General features: G+C 33.4%; 1 protein-coding gene across 4 annotated transcripts in view; it reads right to left on the bottom strand.

Annotated features, from left to right (window-relative positions):
- EPHA5 (EPH receptor A5) overlaps positions 1–15,570 on the bottom strand; it is a 334,944-nt gene that overhangs the window by 3,522 nt on the left and 315,852 nt on the right. For all 4 annotated transcript variants that reach the window (XM_040625400.1, XM_040625402.1, XM_040625401.1 and 1 more), the window contains 2 exons: positions 7,897–8,090; positions 4,212–4,367 (listed from right to left, as the gene is read on the bottom strand). In XM_040625400.1, coding sequence (XP_040481334.1) covers positions 4,212–4,367; positions 7,897–8,090 — 350 coding nt within the window. The remainder of the gene's footprint in view (positions 1–4,211; positions 4,368–7,896; positions 8,091–15,570) is intronic.

Raw genomic sequence — 15,570 nt, 5'->3', positions numbered from 1 at the left:
TTACTCTTTAGAGTATATATTAAATTGTCAAGTTATCAGTAATAAAATGAGAGAAATTTGATAAAAATTAAAGTAGTTTACATTTAATGATGAAGTTACTGCTCTACTTTAAAAAATTTTTAAAAATGATGCAAGATAAGCTATTTTACTCATTTCATTTTTCTATGTAGGAAATTTTATAGCTAGGTAAAATTTTAAATGTATCCCCTTCATAAATATTATACTAAATGTATCATGACCATGTGTAATCTTAAGTAATACCCAAAGCCAATTCTAATGATGATGAACTATATTTCAGCAGAGGCTTATGAATTTCAAAATGATAAGAAGAGTATTGTTACATAAAAATAACTTGGCTTTTGTCAACAAAGCACAATTAGTTTTAGAAAAGCTGTGAATATAATGGATTGCCACTGATGTAATTACATTTCAGCATATTTTCAAATGTTACTCCATAATATTAAACAATGAAAAACACTGATATTATGGCAGAATGAGAATATAGAGAATAACAAGAGGTGTCTAGTTGATGTTGGAGCAACTCTTGATTATTCAGGATTTAGCTCATCCATTTGCAAATGAGTCATTCCCTCACTTCTCCCTTCTGCTTTACACACCTTTTAGCCGTATCACTGGTATTTGCCCTACCAACACTGGCTGGATAGGAGAAGGGAGAAGAGAAATTAATAAACACTCATTAAATTTCAGTGTGTGTTCTTTTTGTCATAATGTGATCATGCAGCTGTAGGTTTGAAATTTTCTGGTGCCTTTAGAAGAATCCTGACAATCATTTATATATCTACTGCACAAAATAAATATATCTACATTTGGCAAAGATTAACCATGACTGGTCATGGTTTTCAGCGAGTGAGACATAGTGAGACTATGAACTAGAGTAGAAACTTAAGCTTTATTATGTAGAATGCAGACGAAAGTAAGTACTCCTGTGCGTATTTTAGGTATATAGTAAGTTATGCAAAATGTCTTAATAGATAAGTTAAGAAATCTACTTGAATTAGTGTGCATATATTTCAGCCCTACATTCGTAAAACTTCCATTTTAGTAGTTTAAGACCCCATTTTAATAAGTGATAGTAACAAAAATCTCTTCAGCCTACACACAATTGGCATAATATTTTAAATTCATTGGATTTTGCTCATCTTCTGAATAATCAAAAGTTGACAGTACTGGTCCGACAATAAGTTTAAAAAGCAGCTATAATACTGTCCTCAATACAGATCTTTGGATTCAATTTGCAACTCACTGCCAGCTTACAATTGCCCCTGTCAACCACAATTCACTGCATTTACACACCATAGTACACAGATTGCATCATTATTGCCACAACAATTGTTCTGTGTATTACAAACAGAACAGCAAGGTTTAGGCACAGAGAATGGCAGACAGGAACACCTAAGGTTGAAAACCACATTGCTGAACACCTTTTAACTCTTAGATTGTTAAGTTTTTCATTTCCATTCCACATTAAGCCATATATGCTTGTGCTGGGAAAAAAAAAAGAAAGAAAAAAAAGGAAAGCAAGAAAAAGGAAATCACAAACAAATTTAAACCTTTACGAAGGAAAATTTTTATCAAAGTATGCGGTTCTGAAAAATTGTAACATTTGTGTTCCTTTTCGTAAGCCCACTATGAGAACAAACTTGATGGCATAAATTCTAACATAATATTCTAGTTTTAAGTATATAGCAATTTGATCTTTTGCCTTATAGTAATTGATCTTAACCTTTTCTCCCACCTAAGCATTTATCACAGGTATACTTCCAGTTATCAGTTTCTATTATGCCTTGGCAATAACACTGTAAATAATATTTTATTATTTTATTACAGCATTATGCAGCATCCACAAAATTAGTATTTAGATATTGGGTAAAGACCGTGTGTAAAAAATCATTATCTAAATGTTTAAGAGCTTGTCTTTGTCTTTGCTGATATCCCAGCTCCTTTACCATGTGTCTTTAATAATTTGGTGAAAGTCAAGCAAAATGCACAGATAACCTTTTTCTTATATTCCTGACCCCACGAGTAACTGATTACTCACTGTTCTGTGAGTTATTTAAATGATATTTTGATAAATATGTTCTTATAAAATAGGAAAAAATGTGGTAAAAAACACAATAAACAACAATACATATTTTTAAAGGTGCTGGAAATCAACTTCACTGGATTTGAGGTTTGCCGGCTGAGTTCCTAGTAAGGAATGGGTAATTATCTGCCCAGGAATCTGCAGCAACTGACACATGGAGACCAACAGCTTTGAACAGGAAGATGTTAGCAAGTCTCCTAATTTCACTTGACTCTTTCAGTAAAGGTAAATAAATCAAAAGACAAAATATCTGAAAGGAAACAATATAGCAAGAGGCAACAGGATACCAACATAATAGAAACAAAGAAGCTGAACCAAGTAGAGAAAAACTGATCAGACAAAAACTACCAGAGAATAGAAATGGGGTAGGGAACCATAATTAGAAGATAGTAGAAGGCTATTAAGTCTTGAAAGAAAACATACAAAACGAAGAGAGTTTGGGAAGAGAGGAGTCGACAAGTAAGTCAAGAGAAAATAATTAAAAGCAATAGAAAAAAATGAAAAGCTAAAATATAATGTTAAAATGTTCGACATACTTGGGGCCCCAAAGAGAGAAAGTAAAAGAGAGACAGTTAATGCAAAAACCATTATTTGTGATTAAAACTATTCTGTGAAGGGAAAAGCAAAAAGATAGTGGATGTAAATATATATATATATTTACATATATGTGCTATTTTAATAAAAAAAGAGACATCATTTAATGCAAATAATTTTATTATATATTTACAAGTAATCTGACATTGGGTAGAAGAAATACCTACAGTATCATTTTAATATAAAATGACAAATGACTTTAATAAATTAAAATGACCATTTTTACTGAAAAATTAAATAGCAATCATGTAAAAATAGTTTTAAATTATCAGCAAAATTTTCTGTTTACTATTTTAGATATAGCACAAATGAGTTCTTTGAGCATCCAAAGAAATAATGGGCAAAGCATATGTGTCATCAAATAGATACAATTTGGAGGTGATGGTGAGGATGAGATTCAGCAAATTGAGAGAGCATGCTGAGTAGTGAGTTTAGGTCCAATAGTTATAGATATGAGGAAGAGAAAGGCTGAGAATGTGACATTATCTGGTGACAAATGATGGTACCCTGTTACCTTTCATGTGGATGGACAGTGAATTCAATGAAGCAAAGAATGCCAGACTAGAAATGGTGAGAGACAACTGTTCAATGTTCATATTATGTGAAGTGATGGAATAAGGACTGTGGTTTAGTGCTTTAGAATGTTCTACCATTTTCTAATCCTTACAACAATATTTTAACCTTTGAATTTATAGGTAATTTAAAGTAAGTTATTATTATATTCACAGGTTAAAACATTATTCATGTTAATGTAAGCTAGATGGAGCCACCATAACAACAGTTAATATTCACAAATAACAAATATTAGGCTAAAATAATTACACATACAGAGTATATAATAAAATACAAACAACTTACAACCTTAAAGAATTTAATATTTAACTCTAGTGATTTTTATTTAATAAGATTTGATAAATGTTATCTTAAACGTGCAAACAGAAAAGGGCACAATTGGTTCCACTGAGATTGTACCAAATAACAAATCAGAGGCAGAATCTAATATATCCTTGGATTGCAAGAATATATGGTGCACCACGTAGAGAGTAAATGAGATTCCTGCCTGGGAAGCTTTGTTTAAGCTGTTGCTACCCGGGTATTCATCACAGCCAAAATTTAAGAATATGTTTTGTCCTTATGTAGGACTAGCCACACCAATTGTGCTTACAGTGTGTTTTGTATTACATTCATTTAACATAGGTACCAGTATAAAAACTTTGTCAAGAAAACATCTTTTCCACAACACAAAATGCCAGTATTTTGCCAAGGAGCTGTTATTCCAATTATTCCAATATTCAAATGCTATTTGTTTGAAGCAAAGAGGCAAAGATACTGGCCACAAGTAGCATTAACCATGCAGTTGTTAACAATACAGGCTAAAAAAGAAGAGGCTTCTTTGAAAGCTGTCACACATGGACAAAGGTTAACTGATTTCCCTTGACCTCATCCAGATTGGATTCCGAACAATTTTTCTCGCCCCAGCAATTATGTAAAAATTATCAGAAAAATTACTCACTCCAAGGTCACCTGAGCCACAGCGTCCATTGAACTGTATCCATTTTCCATGAAAATCTCTGTATACCGGCCCATTTTGATTGCTTCTAGCCATTCACCTACTGATCTGTAGGCCCCAGATCCCAGTGGGCCATGTTCTGCCAATAAATTAGATACCCTAAAACACAGAGAATAGCAATATTAAGAGTAACACTTTAACCCTTTTATAACAAATTGTAATGTTAGCACACAATGGATTTTGAGGTTTATATTTATAGGGGAAATATATGCTAAGACTAACATGGAAGAAAATTATTCAAAATATAGAACACAAAATTCAGATTTTTTTTTCTACCCATAGTCAATGAAAACTTATCATGGCTCAAGAAGTAAGTGTTCTGTGATATGAAAAATTAGCTAAAAGTTCCATGTGGTGTTTTATATGTATTTACGTCCTGTTATAGTTTTTGTTTGTAAAAATAATATAGAAAATGCTACCAAAATTAGATACAAAGAATAATTTGTGTAGTCTGTTGCTCCTAAACTTTGCTAGAGAAACTGAAGCTCACTAAACTAATTTTCCAGGAAGTTCAAAAGTTATTTATACTTTATTTTATGTTCTTACATAAGGGTACTTGTTAATTTACCCCAGGAGTAATAGAACTTGGAAAATAAAATATCACCCCAAATACATAAGAAAACAGAATAGGATCAATCAAACCATGAGATGCTCTTCACTGTACTAAACTCATAGTTTTTGGTCAATAATAATAATGATATGATGATGATAACTATTTCTGGAAATGTAGCCTAAGGGAATAATGAGAAAAAATGAGAAAAAAAGAGTACTTGTATGAATTTTTTTGTAAGTGGGAGTAAACATTAAATCAATTTAAATGTCCATCAGTGGGGGTTTGCCTAAGTAAATTTCAATCACAGGTATAGGACAAATACCTTTCTACTCATGGTCTCTGCACTTTCTCACGCTCCATTTATACTTCAACCTACTCCAGTGTATTTTCTACCAAACCAATTCCATAAAAATTGCTCTCATTAGGAGAGCAATGATTTCTATTTTGCCAAAATCGGTAAACATTTCCAATCTTTAAAATGATTGACTTCTCAGAAATTTTCAATATCCACCACTACCACCTCCCTTTTGGAATCCTACCTTGTCTCAACCTTTTTTGAAAAATTATCTTTCTTCCTTGGCTACCATATTTTTGAATATTCGTTGACTTCTCTTCAATCTCCTTTTGCATGTTACTCCTTTCCCTGACTTCAAAATTTGGAGGGACCCAGGACTTGGCCCTATATCTTCTCTGCTCAGGCTAGAATTCCATTCTAGGCAATTTTGCCCACTTTTATGCTTCAAGTAGCAACTATTTTTCTCCCACTTTTACCTCCAGCCAAGGTTTCTCATGTATTCATACAGCTCCTTCACAACTCCGTATTTCTCATAGGAATATTACCTCAACATATCTGAAACCACACTTCTCATCTTTTTCACATCCAATTCCTCAATCCCCTCACAATCTATCATTGCATGTACTATCCATTCTACCTCCAATATATTGCACATCTGACCACACCTCTGTATCTCATTTGTTGCCACTTTAGTTCAAGGCATCATCATGTCTCACCTGCACAACTACTCTAGCCTCTGAGTTATCCTCCTAAGTTCTAATCTTGCTCTCTACTGCAAGACCAAAGTTTTTTTTTTTAATGTTTTTATTTTGTTCAATATCTCTCTCCTCCAATAGTGTGTTGCTCAAAGCTGTATAATCAGCACCTAGCCCATAGCATGACCCAATGTGGACACATGATTACCTGGATGAATAAATGGGTATCTTGTGACTTGTAGCCTTTAGGCAGTGGGAGTCAAAGATGGATGAAGATAGAAATATAGGAAGAAATCTTTGGAGAGTAGGATCTTGAAGTTGAAATTATGGAAAAGTTGTAATTTTTAGTAATAGCAAATTCTAGAACATGACTATGAGAAGGAGAGTTCAAGGTAGGATAGCAACCAAAATCATTGAAGGAGAACATTTCAATGTATTGAGAGATATCCAAATATCATCTACATGGTTACTGAAATCACCAAGTTTTGTGACATGGGTGGGAATAAAGGAAAAGGATTGATCAGGAACTAACATCTTTTGGAATTAAGATTTGTAGATGCCTGAAAAAAAGATGGCTAGTGAGTGGTATAGTCTTAGCTGAATCTGTTTAAATGAAAGCTAGCTAGCTCTTTCTATATATTGCAAACAAAAAATATGAAAATTTTTTGGAGATTCTTAAACTGCTCTTGATCTATAATGATAACAATATAAACTAATGCAATTTAGAGTATCAAAATGTCTCTTTATGATTTCCTTTCTTTATGTCCATTTGTGAAAACTTAACATAATTCAAACAAGTAGATGAAAGAAATGCTTAATATTTTATGTGGCAATAAATAATTTAAAAGCAGATATTTCAGGAACAACATAAGGAATAATCACTAAGAAGATAAATTCTCCAGTTGCTACTACAGAAAGTTAATGATGCTTGAACAGAAGTTGAAGATTCATTCCTCACTGGTATTTAAAAATGACTTTTTGCCTAGAAAACAAATGTTATGTCAGAATCATAGGACTTATGTAACTTTATCAACAAATTATTTCTCATTTAGTTCATGCTAATAGGCAGCCAATTTGGTTACACATCTTGTAAAAATAAAAAACTGCATCAAATATAGTGAAAATAGCAATCTGGCAGTTATTTTTTAAAGTACAGAATCAAACTTTTTTTTTGAGATGATAACTGTAATTAATCAGGTTAAAGAGAAAAGCATGTTTTACAAATACACAGCATTATTTAAATGTATTCCTGTTCACTCAGAAAATTTTTTAAAATGCTCATTTGTTCAAACAATTTTTTCCACAAATTACTCATTTATCAGTTTTAAGTCTTGTTCCAACTTCACAGTAGATTAGCCAAATATCTGTGTACAACCAAATAAGAGCAAAGAATCTCTAAAGGAGTTGTCATTGTTTGTAAAATATGACAGACACTAAAATCTGTTATAAAGAAATCAAAGAGTAATCATTGTTAGATATCTCTGTTTTACAATATATCAGTGCTTATTCGGCTTTTCTGTGTGATCTTATAATCTTACTGTGCCCCATACACACTTATGTGAGATCCAAAACACATCAAAATACACACATTTCAGCTTTTTAAAAATATTTTTTAAAGATTTATTTATTTATTTAAGAGACAGAGCACGAGTGGGAGAGGCAGAGGAGAGGGAGAGAAAATCCCAAGCAGACTCCCTGACCAACAGGGAGCCTGACATGGGGCTTGATCTCGCGACCCTGAGATCACTACCTGAGCGCATAGGGAGTCTGATGCTTAACCACTGTGCCACCCCGGTGCCCCCCATTTATTTTTTTTTAATGTTACCTAAACTTGGCTACAGTAAACATTTTACTGAAACTGGCATTTACACTGTTAGATTAGGCATTGATCCTTTAGATTATTTAAATTATTTAATAATAATATTTTATTATAAGAGAGTAACTATGCAAAAACTGTATTTAGATAAATTAGTGTCATATAGATCCATAGATTAGCATGTATAAAAATGATTTTATTGGTTTAATAGTGATGGCATCAACGTGAATTAACTACATTAGGAAAATCTCTCAAGTCTGGCTTCCTACCTGCCTGATGCATTAACCAACGTCTTCAAGCTACTCGGGTTACGTATCAGCTTATCCAACATGTTGACGATCTCATCAAACTTGGGCCTGCTATTTCGGTCCTTCTGCCAGCAATCCAGCATTAACTGGTAGAGAGCAGCAGAACAGTCCATGGGGCTTGGCAGACGGTAGCCTTCCTCTACTGCTTTAATTACCTGTGTAAAGCAAAACAGAAGCATACTCAACACCACAAATTTAGTACGGAGTCCCTTGAGAAATTTCCTACTATCCAACTTTCATCATTTCTTAGTCTTACTCTTGAAGTAATAACCAGCATCACTATTTTTAAAATCTCTGATTACTTCCATTTGCTGAAAAACAACACAAAAAAGTAAGTATGTTATCACAATGTAAAAACGATAGGTTTTCTTCACATATCATAAAGAAAATAAATGGTAATCATTTTTTATATAAAATCTTGATGAAGGATGATTTGTAAAATTAATTGACATAAAGATAATGTTCATGTTTTATTTATCCCTGCATTCTTGAATCAAATAGGGATTACATTTTTTAGTGATTTCTCTGAAAAGTTAATGTCTTTTTAATGAAAAATTATGGGCAGATACACATTTTTTAAAGTAATAGAACTGCAATTTTACTTCAAAAGAGACTTTTGGATGGTAAATGATGGATAAGTCAAAGGCTAAATTAGCATAACTGTCTCATGTATCATTTAATAATGTCAAAGTCTGGCTGTTTATTATCATCTACTGATTTCTGTCAGGATTTTGGAATGACTGTCTCAGTAGCACAGGCATTACAAACATCATTGATTTTAAATAAAACCACACATCTGAGTATTGGTCTAATTGTGTAATTGTTTTATCAAAAACATTCATAATGTTGCTGCTGCCATCAAAATGTCTAACTACAGAAGAAATTCATTTATGCTTCTGAGCATAATACAGGTTTCATTCTAGAAAATTTAAATATTTAAGGGATTCTAAAACCAATGATAATAAACATAGTTCTCAAAATCCTTTTGTCAATATTTCCTTAACTATTAAAGCTAATTACATTTTTTTTGACAAAGACTTTAGATTTGACAAATGGAAAAAAATAAATATAATTATTAGAATAGGACATTAACAAAAACAATTTTGAAACATGGGAAAGAAACCAGTCTCCCAATATTAAAGGAAATGGCATCTGAACAAAGCAGTGGCACATGGACAGAAGATGAAATGGCAGATTTAAGAGACATTCCTGACACAGGGTAACGGGGAGAGGAGAGAGAACGCATCTGAGATAAAGCAAGTTTAGACTTCTCACACCAGATGGTTGTTGCTCTCTAGGCAAACACATTTTTGGGGGTAGAGAACGGTGACAAGTATAATTTGGGACTTATTTTGTTTAGGGTGAGTGGGGAACACCCAGATCACAATCTGCAGGAATCTGGCTAGGGTGCAGGGGATATTTGAGATGATAATGTAAATGTGAGAATCATCAGCACTTGGTCACAATTTGAAGTCAGATGTGGTATATATGCCCCTGGGAAGGGCATAAAATAAAACTTCCTGAGAAGTACAAATTGTTAAGTTCAAGCAGAGAAATAAAAAGTACTCCAGGACTCCAAAAATAAATGGTCAGATAAGTGACTGAATAACTATGAGCGAAGTCCCTGAGAGTCACCTACCACCCTAGTTAACTCAAAAACAATATGAAAATATATAATAACACATAAAAATATTAAAAGTTAAACCATGGTAGAAACTAGTACAAAACTGTAACATATGACTGGCCTACCTAATGTGTTAAAAAGTTCATAAATACTGAAAAATAAAATGCTAAAACAACAGATTCATGAGAAATAGATACTAACCAAAACTTTCCAAAAGAAAAAAAGGTTGAATACATTTTGAGAAAACATTTATTTTCATTGGTGATCAAATAAAAGAACAAAATGAAAAAAAAAATGAAAGAATAAAAAGTACCACTTGAATTTACATATTGATGGATGTTTATTTATTAATTTACTTATTATAAGACTTCTCTTTGCTGATGTCAGTGGCTATTATCTTTAATAACATATATGTACCAAAATAAAATGTCCTAATATAGTTTAAATCATGAAATATTTTACCATGCAGTGAGAACAGTGATTTTTACTTACTTAAAACCTGATTTATTTCATAATGAATTTTTTCCCAAAGCTACTACAAATAAGCTCTATTTTTTCTTTAGCACCTGTGTTTTTTAGATACTGTCTTTCCTCCACTGAGCAGCTAGTCTTCATATGTGACTATGAAATGAATAAATTAAACCAAGTCATTATTTTTACAAGAATGTCATAAGTTATTTGAATTGAGACATTATTTTCAGAATATATTACTTAATCAGTTTTATTTTCAGGTAAATTTATATATAGAAATATAATACCATGTCTCTAAATTAACTTAAGTACTTGGTCCAAGAAATTAGGTCATTGAATTTAATTCTAAATTCATCTTTAGAATTTATCTTCAAAGTATATTTAAACTATAACTTTAGATTTTATATTTAAACACATTGCATTTTTCTTTCATTTTTAACTAGTATCTCCTTCATAGTCTGGGAGAGAAATAAATGGCATTAGTACTCTGGTAGTTTGTGAAATGCTGAAATCTATCAAAGTGCAAATTAGGCTATTCATTTTATCATACAGTTTATAATGTATAACCAAATGAATCATAATCTCAATTGACTTTCTTAGTAGTACGTTTGTTAATGTAGATGGTTGAGATAGACAAAAGAAAGAAAGAGAAAAAAGAAAAAAGACAACCAGAAGTTTTACAGACAATCTGGCACCAGTTCATATGTACTATATCTGAAGTATTATTATTTTTTAAATTTTATTTACTCCTCAGAGAGAGAGAGCGAGCACAAGCAGTGGGGAGCTGTAGGCAAAGGCAGAAGCAGGCTCCCTGTTGAGCAAGAAACCAGATGTGGGACTTGATCCCAGGACTTGGGGATCATGACCTGAGCCAAAGGCAGATGCTTAACTGACTGAGCTACACCGACATCCCCAGATCTGAAGTATTATTTTAAGCCATGCATTTTCTTGGCATTGACATGTAAATTGACAGTCTGAACCCAATTTAAAGAATGCTGTTTCTCTTAATACATAAAACTTCAATATTGAGTACCCAATATTGCACTATTCATTTGTGGCAAGTTGACTCTACTGAGCCTATTTTCTCATGTAAGGGTCAGTGGTTGAGTCCTTTCAGATAGATAGATGATAGATAGATAGATAGATAGATAGATAGATAGATAGATGATAGATACCCATTCTGAGTACAGTTTGCTTTTGTTGCCCACAGAGCCTCAGCCAGCATTACAAGCTTTACAATGCTTAATCCACAAACACTGAATCCCACACAGCATATCACTCAATGAGGGCATGGACTTCCTAGTGAAGAATGTGTGAGAGTATCACATACTCAGTGATGTACTGGTAAATATTTAACAACTGCTCTCCTTGAGGGGCGGGGGAGGGACAACATATTTGTATCATTTTCTTATTTATACTCCCTCCATGTCAAATGCAAACTATCAACATGATCCCATTCTGAAAATTTGCTAGCTGGTATAAGCTGGTTCCAGCAACCCCTCCACATAGTTCATAATATGTTCATCCATAAGGCATTTAAGCTGCTTTCATACAATTGGGGCAGGGAAAAATGCCTGCGGAACCCTGGTGCTACACTTGGGGCTTCTTGTTACTCTTTTGTAACAACTGTGGCCTGAAAGTGCTAACCCACAAGTATGAAAGAGGGATTCAGGCTACCAGTTCAGCCATCATGACCTGCCAAATTGATAAATGAGGGGAATCCAGAATGGATAGTGAAGGAAGGAGAGCCAAAGGATGAGGTGAGGTCCTGAGATCAACTGAAACCACAAGGACTACAGTTAGTCCACAACCTGCCTCTTCTGAGTTTCCCCTCGGGAGGAAAAGTCCACAGAACCATGAAACAGATGCTCCCTGAACCTGTGTGGCCAAGTAGGTCTGTGCTACAAAAGGTGTGGAGCATAGCATTCCTGAAAATTTGTCTCTTAGATCTTTATCAGCTGGATGGTAACTGATCAACGACCTTAACCCTAAACCTTCCGAAGTCATCATCACATTTACACCAATGTCAGGCTTTGCATGGGTTACTTCCAGTCAGTTATCGAGCATGGCAATGATAATAAGATAGGCTCATTTCTATGTGATTCCTAGGACAGGCAACATATCACAGTCTGACCTGTCTCCCAGCTATCCCTCATCCCTCTTCCTTGCAAGAATTGCTCCTTCACAGTACTAATGTATATCGAATTCCTTCTTGGCATAGGCTTCTTGCAGGACCTGGACTGGCCCAGGCATTATATCTTAGGTACTATAATACAAACTGTACATGTATTATCCGCATTCATTGTTACCATATATTCGCAAGATAGGAATTATTATACACATTTTACAGATGAAACACTTGAGACTCCAGAAGTAATTACCCATCTTTACAACCAAGAAGTAGCAGTGGTTAAGATTCACATTGAAATCTCTCTGGTAAGCAAACCTGGGATCTCCCTATCCTGGTGCTGAGCCACATCATTGGAATTAGAAGTAACCACCTCCCAAGAAAACAATTTGGGAGAGTTATGGATCTTACTGCATGGAATCAGATTTTTGTGTTTTGATGAATTAAGTTCTATCTAGGGGTGAGTGCCTATATTGTTAGGTATTTACTTGAAATCTCTCATTTTGTTACTGTGAGATATGATGCTCTTCAGAAGTGATCAGAGTTTAAGAATATATTCCTGGAAATAATGTCAGATACTAGAGAAATAGTTCCAGATATACCATTTTTTTGTGGAATTTTTTTTCTGTTTCCAATATTTATTAAAGGTATGTTGAGTATGTCTTTTTCTCGTACATCAACCTTAGATCAGTAGAGTTCCAGAGATTAAAGAGATCTTAAAAATCCTCTCTATTCAAGTCCATTCCCTTTGTAATCACTGCAACTGACCGATAGTTATAGATTCCAAAATGAATGGCTTTCAGTTCGAGATTTTTGTGTTTTGTTTTTGTTGTTGTTGTTGTTAAATAGCAAGGTACGGGACTTTTAAAATTAAATATTGATATTTCTTTATGTATCACTTTTTTCCAAAGGGATAAGAATTAACATGAGGTTACCAGTCACTAAAATAATTATATTCACCTAAGGGCAGGCAGCACTATCCTTAGAAGACTAATATTATCCTCAAAGACCAATATTTGTTTGTCAAATACACTCATTTTATACTATTATACTGAGGCTAATAAGACAAATACCTTTTCACTGTCAAATCTTTCAGTATTTACCTGAAAACTAAATTCTTCATACTTTAGTTAATTATAACATGCTGAGGGCTATCATAAAATATTCTTTTACCATGAAATATTCCAGCAATAAATGATACATATATATATTTTTTTGTCCCATCAGAAATTACAACAAAGAATAGAAAGAGGATGAGAAGCACACTGGTACAAAGTAGGTTGACATCCTTTTGGGTCAAAAATTCTTGCTGCCTTAGAGTAAGATCTAGGCCAACAGAAATAGTAATAGAAAACTGTTGAAAAAAAAAAAAAGAACAAAAGTAATTCTAACCTGGGAAGATTGAGAAAGATAAATGAGTTTTTAAAACATTTTGTGATATATGTGTTTAGTATATTCTACATATTCATACTTTTCCCAATAAAGAGAAAGACACTGTCACTAAATATAAAAATGCAACACAATTAAATCTCTTTTCATTTTGGTTTTGATTTTAAGTTCAGAAAAATGTTGACATTTAAAATGTTTGCTATCAAATAAAGAAGCTTCTACTGACTTAGGGATATTATCTTAGGTTCCTAGGCTTGAGTCAGAGTTCACGGTCTGGTATTAAAATTATCTTAGTCATTCTAGCTTATTTTTATTATGTGTTGTTACTGTTTTTTTCTCTGTGGTGACAGAGGCAATCCTAAATCAAAAGAAACTGACTGCAGCATTCTGTCCCCTTGACATAGTGGAAGGTGTCCTCTGAGAGATTTAGAATATTCTGCATGGTTGGTAATGTCATGTTTTCATGTTGCAAAGCCCTTTTAGAATCAGATAGTATCTGCAATGTAGAGATTGTGGGATATATCATTCAAAACACCAACTCAGTACTTCTATTTTGCTCTCTGATAATTTGTTTCCAAAGAAATAGTCAGTGATCATGATTTTCAAATACAGTAGCTCTGTCATGTTTCTTGAATACAATTTGGGACAGCAATTGAGGAGATCAAACTTAGTGCTATATGTAGAAACTAAATCCCACTAATGATTATGAACTTGCTGAAAAAAATATATAGCTTTTATTGTACATTTTATTAAAATCAGACATTTTAGGAAGATCTGCAATTGTATTATCATTTACCGTAAATCTTATTTAGATTCTTAGAAAACTCAACCAAAGCCAAAATATTAGTTTTTATTGTTATAATTTCCTGAGAATATTATATCAGCACTCCCTTTTATTTCTCTAAATAGTTTGAAATAAAGTTATCTGATAGAATATCAAGACTCTCAAATGGCTGAATTAGAAAATATATGTGTCCCAAATCCTTCTTACCTCATCTCTATGTCCTTCGTCATGTAACTTTATACTGTCCATTCACAATAGGCAGTGTGATTGGACCAATCCCCTGACTATGGAATTGGTTAATGTGATTTTGGCAGATATGTTACCAAATGAGGTGCAAATGGGATCATTCTGGCCTTTCAGTCACTTGACAGATGAGTTCACATCTAGGCTAGTCTTCAGGTCTCCAGAGGAACATGAAGGCCACATGGATTAGAGTCAAGGTGTGCCAGTATAGACCAGCCAACCCCAGGAACATGAGCACATCCAGTCAAGATCAACAGAAACACTTTTGAGCATTCACCTAGCATCATGTTCTACTGTGTTCTATAATTTTATTTGTGACAGATGCAACTATACCAGGTATAATTGCCAATAATGTAGATGACAATGCTACATATATCATACACATAGTTAGGAAGGACTAATAATTCTGAGTGACAGAAGGAGAGGTCAAAATATCGTTAAGTTTGAGAAGAAGTTAACTAGGCAAATAAGGGACAAAGGTTTTCCTTGAGTGAAGAAACTAGCCCTGCTGGCATGGCAGAATAAAATACTTTCCCAAAAATTAAAGGTGAGAGTGGCGTTAACATAAGCCTTGAGAAAAGTTAGAAGCCAAACTGTGAAGTACATTGCAGTTCAAGTTAGCATTTGGCTCGTTTATCTGGAGAGTTGTAAGTAGCAAATAGGTGTGGTCTTCCTTTAGACGATAAAAATCCAAAGTAATCATTATATATTGAGTTGAATATTTTATATTCATTCAAAGGGCTGATCTAGGATCGTTGGTTGAAAAAAGGGAAGAAATAGACATTGATTCAATCAGAGACAGTGCGGTAGTTTGGTACACAAATTTTAGAGAATCATGGTGAAATTTCTGGTGTAACTTTTATTGATTTTGTGACCTTAAGAAAGTGATTTAATCTAAGTTCTGTTTCTTCACTGCAAAACAGGAATAATAATAGCTTCTTTCTGATGAGTTGTTAAATATATAACAAGAGTTCAGTGACACTTTTTTTTTAACCA

Source organism: Ursus maritimus, unplaced genomic scaffold (assembly GCF_017311325.1).
Source record: "Ursus maritimus isolate PB19 unplaced genomic scaffold, ASM1731132v1 scaffold_8, whole genome shotgun sequence".
In the NCBI taxonomy this organism is placed as follows: domain Eukaryota; kingdom Metazoa; phylum Chordata; class Mammalia; order Carnivora; family Ursidae; genus Ursus; species Ursus maritimus.
The sequence above is the reverse complement of the archived record's forward strand: the minus strand, read 5'-3'. Positions and strand labels throughout refer to the sequence as shown.